Raw genomic sequence first — 10,611 nt, 5'->3', positions numbered from 1 at the left:
CAAAAAAAACCAAAAAAAAAAACCAAACATACCTCTGTAATATTGTACTTTACTGAATCTGTAGCCAAACTACAAAGTGTCACAACTGCTATCAAGCTGTCAAAGGCATACTAGACTCTCCCACCTGACACTGAAGCTGTAGGGCTCACTGTGCCTCTCTTTTACCTGACACTGAAGCTGTACAGCTCACTGTGTCTTTCTCTCACCTGACACTGAATCTGCAGGCCACACCGCATCTCTCTCTCACCTGACACTGAAGTATTAGGGCTCACCATGTCTCCCTCTCACTTGTCACTGGAGATGCAGGCCAAACTGCATCTCTCTCTCAATTGACAATGAAGCTGTACGGCTCACTGTGTCTTTCTCTCACCTGACACTGAAGCTGCAGGCCATAACGTGTTTCTCTCTCAAGATATTAACACTATTGCAGTGGCTGCCTCATCTGTAATGTATTCTTCCTGTCAATCTCTGTATTTACAGTCAGGTAGACCTGTTTCACCCTCACTGACCTCATTGTTGCCTTCACTCCTTGACTGGCTCTGATGTATATAACAAAGAAACCTTTGGACCAGCAAAGATATTTTTTGAAACATTGTTTTATTTTATGACAATAGTGCCTCTAGAGATGCATCATATGTCTGTTATTTTTGAAAAATAATAACATTTACAAAATAAAATTCTATGTAATAGTTATTGACCTTGTATATGTAACGGGCCAGGCCACAGCTGGACTTTGTGTTTAGTGCTAATTAGCAAATATTAGCATGCTCAAACACTAAACTATAATAAACACAGGACATTACCTCCACTGGCACATAACAAATTTTTAACATCAGAATGTTAATATTTTCACTGTGAGCTTGTTTGCATATTGAAATGAGCATTTAAGTCAAAGTACAGTCACACAGCTGCTGTATGGCGATAGAATTTTGCCTTGTTTTCTTGTTTTCCATCTTGTTACCATACACATTTCCCTTTGCAACCCTCATGGGCAAACGACCTTGCTGGAACCACTGTCTGAAGCAGGGATACTCAACCTGCTTTGCTTGGGGGCCACTTTTGCAAAACAACAGGAGGCTAGGGGTCAGCTGCAGCAGCCCCAAACATGCTTCTAGGATTTTATGACATTTCTAGGATTTTAGGATGTTTTGTTGATTTTAGGACATTTCTCAGAATTTAGGAAATTTCTCAGAATTTAGGACATTTTAGGATTTTAGGACATTTCTAGAATTTTAGGATGTTCTAAGGACGATGATTTAAGGACAATAGTCAGATTTTAGGATATTTTATGATTTTAGAACATTTCGCGGATTTTACGACATTTCTCAGAATTTAGGACGTTTTAAGCTTTTAGGGCATTTCTAGAATTTTAGTACATGTGTACGATTTTAGGACTTTTCAAGGATTTTAGGACATTTGTAGGGTTTTTAGGACATTCTAGGATTTTGAGGATGTTTCAAGGAATTCTAGGTTGTAAAGGATCCTCCACATTTTCTTCATCAACAAGCTCTATTTTGATGCTGTTTTTTGCACTCTGGCACTTTATCTATAATTCAATTCCCACTGTGAATCACATCATTTTTATTGTAAATTACAAAATGGTCAGGGGGACCACCACCTAGGACAATATTAGGGGCCAGATTTGGCCCGTGGGCCGTAAGTTGAGTACCACTGGTCTTAAGTGTAACTTTAAACTTAAGATTCCGTGTAAATAAAGCAATTTAGAAACATTTATTTAGTAGGGAATTTATGTCAGTGATGTTAAGCAAGCAAGCACAGAGTAACCATCACAGTTTGACACACCTCTACTGACTGCTTCAGACAGACATGACACACTTTTACCAGCAGCTGCATGGCCTGATCAGTCCGTGGCTCAGTATTCTACTGCAGCTCTACACATGGCTGAAGTAGACACCAGTGTCAGTGAGAAAGATAATGCCCTTAAATACAAACAGGAACCATCTAAAGTCATGACGCTAAAAAATAAAAATCTGACGCCAAGGTAAGCAACACTACTTACCTGACTGACACTGACAAAGCTCTATGACATCAATGTCCATTTACTATATACAATTTGCACTCATTTACACTTTCACCTTGTACAGATATATAATGCAACGCCATTTGTAGCATAAGATAGAAGTGCTCTGTATGATAGAGCATCAGGGCCACTGTTAGGAATCGAAAATCAGACATTTTGAGGATAGACACATAATACTTGGAGAAAAAAAGTATTTGTGAAATAAGATAAAGCCATATTTTTGTGAAAAAGTCATAATATGAGAATATTTCAAGAAAAGGCTGCAAAGAACACCAATGTTCATTTGATTATATTGGGTAGATTACAACATGTTTTTAAATTTTCAGACAGTCAATATACAAACGTAACAGCTACTATTTAAATAGCAAAAGACTGAGTTTTGACAGCATCACTGTTTCCTACCACTGACAATTAGTATTTTCTCATAATATGTAGGACTTCCTTCTTATACTACTTTGACTTTATTTAGTAAAATTCACGTTTATCATAATTTTATGATAAGTATTCTGACTTTTCTTATAATATCACAACTTTATTCTCATAGTATCACCTTTTTTCTCAATTGTCAATTCTTTCTTCCCTTAAAGTGTTAAAGTGGCCCTCTCTCCCTGTGACCCCGTCCCTTTCTGCACTGACCTGTTGCCATCAGATCATCTGCTCTTATATTCAGTGTTTGGCACTCTGAAGCTTCACTAACTGATTCCATCAGAGCTCTCCAAAGGGAATGTTTGAGCAGGAGGTGACAGAGCATGTGCCATGGAGGGTCTACAGTCTCCATAACCCCAGCAGTTGATGTCACACTGTGAAGCAGGAAAAGACCAATTATTCAATGAAGTCAGCAGCTGTCATGTTTACTATGGGATGTTACGGCACTATATGAAGCAGAGTTCTGTGCTGCAAGTAGTGTGTACAGATCGGTTGTGGCACAGGGCTGAGGATGATTATGAGTCTTCTATAGAGAAAGCTTGGTGTGTGTTGGGGAATCTCTGGGCGTTGTAGTCTGGATCGTCTCTCACTCGGTCTTTGATGTCACTCTTTACCTGGCAGGCAGACAGATGAAGAGACAGCAGGTTACCGCTATATATTCACACTAGTTGAGTCAAGTATCTTGATTCCAGCTTTCTGTTCTTTATCTGTGAAGAACTACATGTGTTTTATTTGCCTGTTGATGCGACAAATGTCTAGCTTCAGCTATCAGGCTCCTCTTCTGTGGAACCATCTTCCAGTTTTGGTCTAAGAGGCATCTCCACATTTAAAAGTAGACTGAAGATTTTCCTCTTTGATAAAGCTGGCTCAGGCTTGCCTTGAGCCAAGCTTGCCTTGAGCCAGCCCCTCATCATGCTGATATACACCTAGTCTGCCAGGGGACTTCTTATAATAACCTGAGCTCCTCTTTCTCTCTCCATCTGCAAACATTCATGTTCTATTACTGCATATCAGTAACTTGGCATCTCAGGCTTCTTTGTGCTCCCTTATCTCACAGAATTTCCAGATCGCGAGTTGCCTGGATTGTGTGTTGTAGTGGTGCTGGTGTCATGGTTTTGCCCGATGCTGACTGCTACTGCCACTGTTATTAGTTATACCTCCACTATTATTACACATAGAATTATTCTTTATTATTTGTCACATATATAACGTATAATAAATGCATGTAACATATATACTTTCATAAACTAGATGTATTAATAGTGACATTCCTATTGCTATTGTTATAGTTATTAGTGTTGTTGCTGTGCATCTGTCTCTCTCTTTCTTATGTATCGTTTTGTAACATGAGGTATCCCTCCGCAGTCGCTCTTCCTGAGGTTTCTATCCTTTTTTCCCCGTCAAAGGTTTTTTTGGTATGAGGAGTTTTTCCTTAGTCACTGTGAGGGTTTACGGACATAGGGATGTTGTATGCTGTAAAGCCCTCTGAGGCAAAATGTGATTTGTGATAATGTGCTTTATAAATAAAATTAAACCAGGTATTTCAGTTCTTTAAAGATGGCTTGAAATGAATCTGAAGAAACAAAACCTTCAATTCAAACTACTGAACATTAAGACATGTTTACTGTTGAATAGGCTAATGATCAAGTCTTGACTCTTGACTGTACAGATGTAAAAGAGAATTTTGTTTTACACAATATCCCACATTTTTTAAAACTGCAGTTGTACTAAAGTGATGTGCAACCTGTATGCAGCCATGGCGCCATGCTGCTGATCATGGATTCCACTCTCCATGTTGCCTTTGTTTAAAAATATTCATGCAGTCTTATCAGCATAACTCAGATCATCAATCAATCCTTCACCTGAGTCTGAAGCTGTAACACACTAGGCGGGTTTCCATGACAGATTTGCACAAAACTTTAGAGATTTTTTTGAAATGTCGATGAAACACAATTCCAAGATGACAGTGTTTCCACTGAGTGATGTTATGCGACATCTCCTCTGGCGATATATATCATTCCAAGAAGCATGATGATGGATGTTCAAAACATTAGTTTCTTTCTATTGCAGCCACCGCACTAGCTGTCATTATTTCCAATCCAGGGACACAAAGGTGTGTTATGCAAGTGATAATGGAAAGGCAAGACCCTTAAAAATGGGAGCGGCCGTGTATGAAGGATTTCTGGGAAGTGATAGTAACCACTTCATATTAGTGTAAAAGCCTTTTTGCTATAAATGGTGGAATGGTGGTATAAATGAAGTTTATAAACGAGTACTATATATTCGCAATTTTAATTTGTGCAATTTGAGGGTTAATGGAAACCTGCCTACTGAGGAAGATAAGTTTAAGTGCATTGCATTACCTGTTTGGTGTATGCTTCCTGCAACTCCTGCCTCTCCAGCTCCCCCTGCAGGCTGTTAGGAGTGGTGACAGGCAGAGCTCCTGCAGCTCGAGCAGCTCGGCTCACTGCGTCTGACAGGGACAGGTGTGGTCCTTCACACTGGGTTGTCTAAAGATAAAAATGCTACAGTTACCTTCCTGCAGGCAGACATTCTTAAAGGAACATTTGGTCCTCTCTACATGTCCAGGACAAAGACATGTCCTGGATGTTTCTGAGCCTAGCTTAGCACAAAGACTGGAAGCAGGGGGAAACAGTTAGCATGGTGCCATCTTCCAACAACTCTGTTCTGTTAGTTAGCAAGCTATTTTCAACAATTCATCAAATTTCTTCAGTGTTAGAAACAGGCTCAAGCATGACAACAATGAGGACAGGATTTTGACAAAACAAGGCTGGTAATTTCCCACAGAACCAACAGTAAACACTGATCCACCGCAGAGCTCACCTTTCTCCTCTTGGCAGGCATACCATGCAGGTAGGCGTCAGACAGCGGCGGCTGGGCTTTGATCTTCCTCTGAGACAGCATGTCATGTCTGATGATGGGGACCCATTCCTGACCAACACATAATGATACAGTTACAATCCAATGACCTGAGATGCACTGTGGTCACATTTGCAGATCATTGACAATATGGGCATGGAAGCCTCTATAGCACCATCTAACATCAAGGCAATTAACATCAGCAACAGTCTTCTTAAGCTGCGTTCAGACGCCTTCCACAAGCATTTAAACCTCTGACACCTGAGAAAATTTGCTTCATTTTTTTCAAAAACATGGACAAAAAGGTAATCATCAACTTGATATGAAAAATTCCTCAAATTTAAAATAAAAATTGTAAAAGGTGACAAAAAAAAACTTAGCTGAAAGCTAAAAGGGGAAATCATATAACTAAGAAAAAATATCAAGAAAACTATATAAATAATGAGGATAATTATGTATTTAAAATTAGGTTACAGAAAAAAAATCATTTATGTTTATTACTTTATTTTCAGCACTACTTTTTCGGGTAATTTTTTGTTTTTGTTCTTTTACTTTTCTTTTTTAAAATTAACTTCATATAATTTTCTTGTCACTTTCTAACCATTTCTTGCTATTTTTTTGGGTAATTTCTTGTTATGTTGCTCAATGCTTTTATTTCATGTTTTTGAAAGAAATCAAGCCAGGTTTCAATGGGTTAAGTGCTTATCTAAGCCATGCACACTTCTCAGGAAATGCCATACGATGTGTTTGTTTTTCAGAACACATCCTGCAAAAGGGATTTGTATCAGTTGAAGTTTTTTTTTTTTGACTGACTGTCAATTGCATCAGTGAGACAGTAGGACTATGGCTGAAATTTTACCACTGAAAATCTCAATCTGGCTGTTGCATTGTGGTGCTTTTTGATTATTTCTATTTGGGGGCTGTTTGTTATTGCACAAAAAAAGCAAAAAACAGAGGCTCTTTTTAAACTCCAGAATTTCATCTTCAAGTTTCAACTTTGTCAGTTTTCAAAATTTAACAACAAATTCATGGTAGAGAGAGGGTCATATATTTGATATGAAAGTCAAGTCACTCAGGTGGCTCAAGGAAATATTTGGAGCTTTGGGAAGGGTTGATTTTTTGTTATTAAAAAAGAAAAAAAAGAAAGAAAAAAGGAGTAAGACATTACACCCTAGCCAACCCCTCCTCTAATTAATAAAAAACAGTCCCTTAGCCACGGCCTACAGTATCTTGCCACCTTCAGCACTGATCTAAACTGCCAGCAGGAAGCTCTGTCTCTGTTTGATTACAGAGTCAGGGAGACTAATCAATTATTGATGACTAAACTCACAGGAAGAAAAACAAAAAGAAAACCAAACAGCAGTTAAAAGGCCTATTTTAGGATTATATTACATCAACACTTTTGAGCTTGTAAATGCTTCTTTGCAAACCTACACCTGTGCAAGAACAGAGGAGGACAGGGTCTGATGGTCACCATTTTTGGTTCCAGTGACTGAACAGCCCTACATTTTCATATAATCCTGGGAGAACCCCAGTCCTTACTGGTGGAACTGCTGCTGCCCATGGCTCCACCTCAGGGGCCGCGCCCTCCCGTCCTTTCAGGGCCCCAGCAGCAGGGCACTGAGTGTCCCCTGATGAGGCAGTGTTCTCTCCATGAGACGCTTCCCTCTCACCGCCGTCCCCTGATGAAGCCATGGCCTCCTCTGCTGTGGTGGCTGGAGCCGGAGACAAACTCTCCTCCATCTGACAGAGAGCCAGTCAGTCCTGTTACACTAACTCACATCTCTAGTGCAGCACATACACAATAGTGTCCTCAAAAATATCTTTTTATTCATACACATTGATTCTGAAATGGTTTCAACATGGATTTCTGCAGCATGGACACATCTGTGCCAGTTGTGCTCTTTCATACAGCAAATGTGTTAGTTCAACTGAAATCACTTGAATTTCTCAAAATCGGACTAACACACCCAGATAATTCCACTGGAACTGAAGCTCGGTGGTTAGGAATAGGGACTGTTTGTCACTTACGAGGGGTGAAGGGGTGCTGCAAAATGGGTAAGGCATTTAAAAATAATTTAAGCACTGAAAAGGGACTTGTGTTTTTAATTTTGGCTTAGGTTTGGGACATACAACATTATATTTGTTTTAAACAAAAAAGTCACACCCAGCCACCCCCCGCCTCTGATAAATATAGTACAGCCCCACAACAAGGGCACAGAATCTAAGTGATGTCCTGCTGTGGACGGAGCCGCAGCAAAACATATTTTAGCCACCTAAAAAAAAAAATCATAATCAGTGTAAGTGTACAATATATTTGAATCTTGTCTCCTCTTTACCTTCTACAACAGCTGATGGAGGCAGCAGCAGAGCAGCAGCTCCTCTGTTCAGTGGAGTAAAGCAGTGAAAATATTCTAGATGTAGCGTAGGCTACACTTAAACTAATGTTGATTCTTTTTAGGTGGCTTCAAACTAATCAATGTAGGCAGAGTTTACTTAGCGCTGTTTGATTATATGTACATGACGTGGCGGTTTTTTACCCCTAGGTTATTATAAATAAACAGTTGTTATTGTGATATGGTCTATATCATAGACTGAATAAATAATATAGGCTTATAGCAAATAGCTGAAAGAGGGCACATCTCCACTTGCTGTGGAGGAGTCGGACAGACTTCATCAATAACACAGTCACATTAAGTCACAGTAGTTCAATAACCTGTTTGAGCTGTAACTATAGCTCCACTTAATGGGGCATGTAAATGTTACAGACTTATATTATATTAGATATATGTATTTTAAGTACACATTTTTAAATCTTATGCTCTCAACTTTCCCCATGGTTATTAAAATATATTGAATATTGATATATTATAGTGTACTATATAAAAGTCCGAAATCCCAGCATTGTGATGACACTGGTAAAGAACATGATGACTCAAACTGGTTGTCGTCAGTGCTGCTTAATCTAACAGAGCGAGAAGGGTTCAATTTGGGTTACATGGTCTTAACCACTGTGATAGTCCAAACACATTTTAGCATGTGTTCACAATTATTAATTTTCAATCTTTTGTTTTGATTATTTGTTATGCAAATGACATTTTTAAATTCTGAGTAGGGCTGGGAGATATGGCTTTTAAATAACATCTTGATGCTTTAAGCCAATGCCGTAAAATACAATATCTCAAAATTTTCTTGTTTTCTCTGAAACAACATAACTGAAAACAATACCCGAGAAACGCACTGTTTGAACGACGCTTGACAGAAACTAGAAACTGTTTTAAGAAATTACAGAGCTTTTTTTAAGAAAAGAAGCTATAGTCTGTGTTTGTGAGACAATTTTAAGGATTTAAATATTCAGTAGGAGCAATGGGCTTTAGGGAGGTCACAAAGTGCTGAGATATGGACAAACACATTGGTGGTTTGGGTCAGCGAATTTGGTTGGTTGATGATAACCAAAAATGTACAATTCCACCACACTGATACTTAAAGAAGAGCACTGACTGGCAGATAATCCAACTCTTCAAAGAAAAATGAGAGTGAAACAAACTCACCTCCACATTCAGACTCTCTGCTGGCTGCTCCCCCTCAGCCTCTGTCCTCTGGCTCAGCTGATCCTGAGATGACACATGGCAGTTTTGAGATATTCATTTGAAAGTTTTAGCTGAAACTAGGCTGAAATATTTAAACATTAGGTTTATACTGAGTTGAAGTGTTGTTCGAGCAGGGCACAGTTATAGAGTACTGTATATTACAGTATTTAGTTGTGTGCAAATTAATTTTGATACTTCTGATCATACCTTGAACCTTTGAAACCTGGATCAATATCAGTTTTCTTGTCCTGCACTTCAATGCCTTTCACAAGCTTTTTGACCCTTTGAAAACTGAGCGAGTTGGTTGGATTTCTTTCCAAAAAATAGGGAAAATGTCCAACTCTGTCAGAAATGTCCCCGAAATTGCAAAAATTTAGTAAAAGGTGACAAGAATATTGCCTTCTACTTACTTTTTAAAAAGAGGGGATGGGATTTTTACAGAATTATCCAAAGAAATTCAGACAACATGTCCAGAAAACTATATTTCTAATTATATTAATTTCATATTTAAAATTACATCACAAGAAAAATATAATACATTTATATATGATATTTTTTTAGCACATTTTTGGACATTTTGTTTACTTTTTTGGCATATTTTCAGGTAATTTTCTTATAACTTTTGTTCTTTCTTATAACTTCTGTTTTTTGTGCTAATTTTTGTGTCATGTCTTTTTAAGTTGCCCGTAGTCTTCTACCCATGTTTTTGAATATAATCAAACCAATTTCAAAGGGTTAATCCATTAGATCCAAATTAGATCCTAATTTTCAAACAATCTTTAATCATACTTCTTTTTTTTCTATTTTTTTAACAAGTGAAGGAACATTTCATTCACAAATGACTGACCCTGTCCTGTTTGTGTTACTTGTATAAAACAATATCGACATCAGATGCTGTGGTTTAACAGGCAGCTGGAGCTACTTTATGCAGTGTGTCCAGCTGCAGCAGCTGTTGTTGGATACACTATTGGTTCCATGTGTTACCTGTGTGTAGATTATGTAGTGCTGGATTTGGTCCTCAGTAACTGGGTTGTGTTCCAGAATGACATGCAGCCTCATAGACATCATACTGGTCAGCCAGTTGACCAGACTGGGATTGACTTCAGCAGACATCCTCCTCTACACACACGAGCATGCGCACGTGCGCGCACGCACACACACGCACACACGCACACACACGCGCACACACACACACACACACACACACACACACACACACACACACACACACACACACACACACACACATACAGTAACATTAACAGTGACATACAGCTGCTGACTGGTATTGCATGAGTAAAGCATGATGCTGTGGTTGTAAAAGCTGTGTACTAACAATGCGGTGGTTGATGACTGCAGTGAGAGATCTCTGTTCTCCTCCGAGGCAGTACAGGTTCAGAGCCAGGCACTCAAACAGGCCCTGAGTGCACAGCAGCAGCAGACGGGGGCCAAATGTGTGCTCTGTGAGAAGAAAAACCCAAAGAACAGGAAACCACTCACATCTCCTCATTTTACACTGAAGGTGATCCTAACATGTTTGGGGTCTGCAGGAGATGGAGTTTACACATTAACATCAATGAGAGAGATGTAGTGAGGTGCCGTCACTAATTAACCTCCATCTCCTCCAAAGCAGCTAAGACATTATTCCTATTTAGTCTGCACCGAGTTTGAAAG

The 10,611-nt window shown here is 39.0% G+C and overlaps 1 protein-coding gene across 2 annotated transcripts in view; it reads right to left on the bottom strand.

Moving 5' to 3' along the window:
* Positions 1 to 578: 578 nt before the first annotated feature.
* The window catches only part of bag6l (BCL2 associated athanogene 6, like), a 30,494-nt gene continuing 20,461 nt past the window's right edge, over positions 579 to 10,611 (bottom strand). For both annotated transcript variants that reach the window (XM_042506462.2, XM_088090450.1), the window contains exons 19-25: positions 10,274 to 10,398; positions 9,922 to 10,056; positions 8,899 to 8,961; positions 6,890 to 7,090; positions 5,312 to 5,419; positions 4,831 to 4,977; positions 579 to 3,081 (exon numbers count right to left, since the gene is read on the bottom strand). In XM_042506462.2, coding sequence (XP_042362396.2) covers positions 2,983 to 3,081; positions 4,831 to 4,977; positions 5,312 to 5,419; positions 6,890 to 7,090; positions 8,899 to 8,961; positions 9,922 to 10,056; positions 10,274 to 10,398 — 878 coding nt within the window. In that variant the 3' untranslated portion in view covers positions 579 to 2,982. The remainder of the gene's footprint in view (positions 3,082 to 4,830; positions 4,978 to 5,311; positions 5,420 to 6,889; positions 7,091 to 8,898; positions 8,962 to 9,921; positions 10,057 to 10,273; positions 10,399 to 10,611) is intronic.

The sequence above is a fragment of the Plectropomus leopardus genome, chromosome 17 (genome assembly GCF_026936395.1).
Source record: "Plectropomus leopardus strain MGB_pleo_1.0 chromosome 17, ASM2693639v1, whole genome shotgun sequence".
Lineage (NCBI taxonomy): Eukaryota > Metazoa > Chordata > Actinopteri > Perciformes > Serranidae > Plectropomus > Plectropomus leopardus.
Note: the sequence above shows the minus strand (reverse complement) of the source record. Positions and strands in the feature narration are given on the sequence as shown.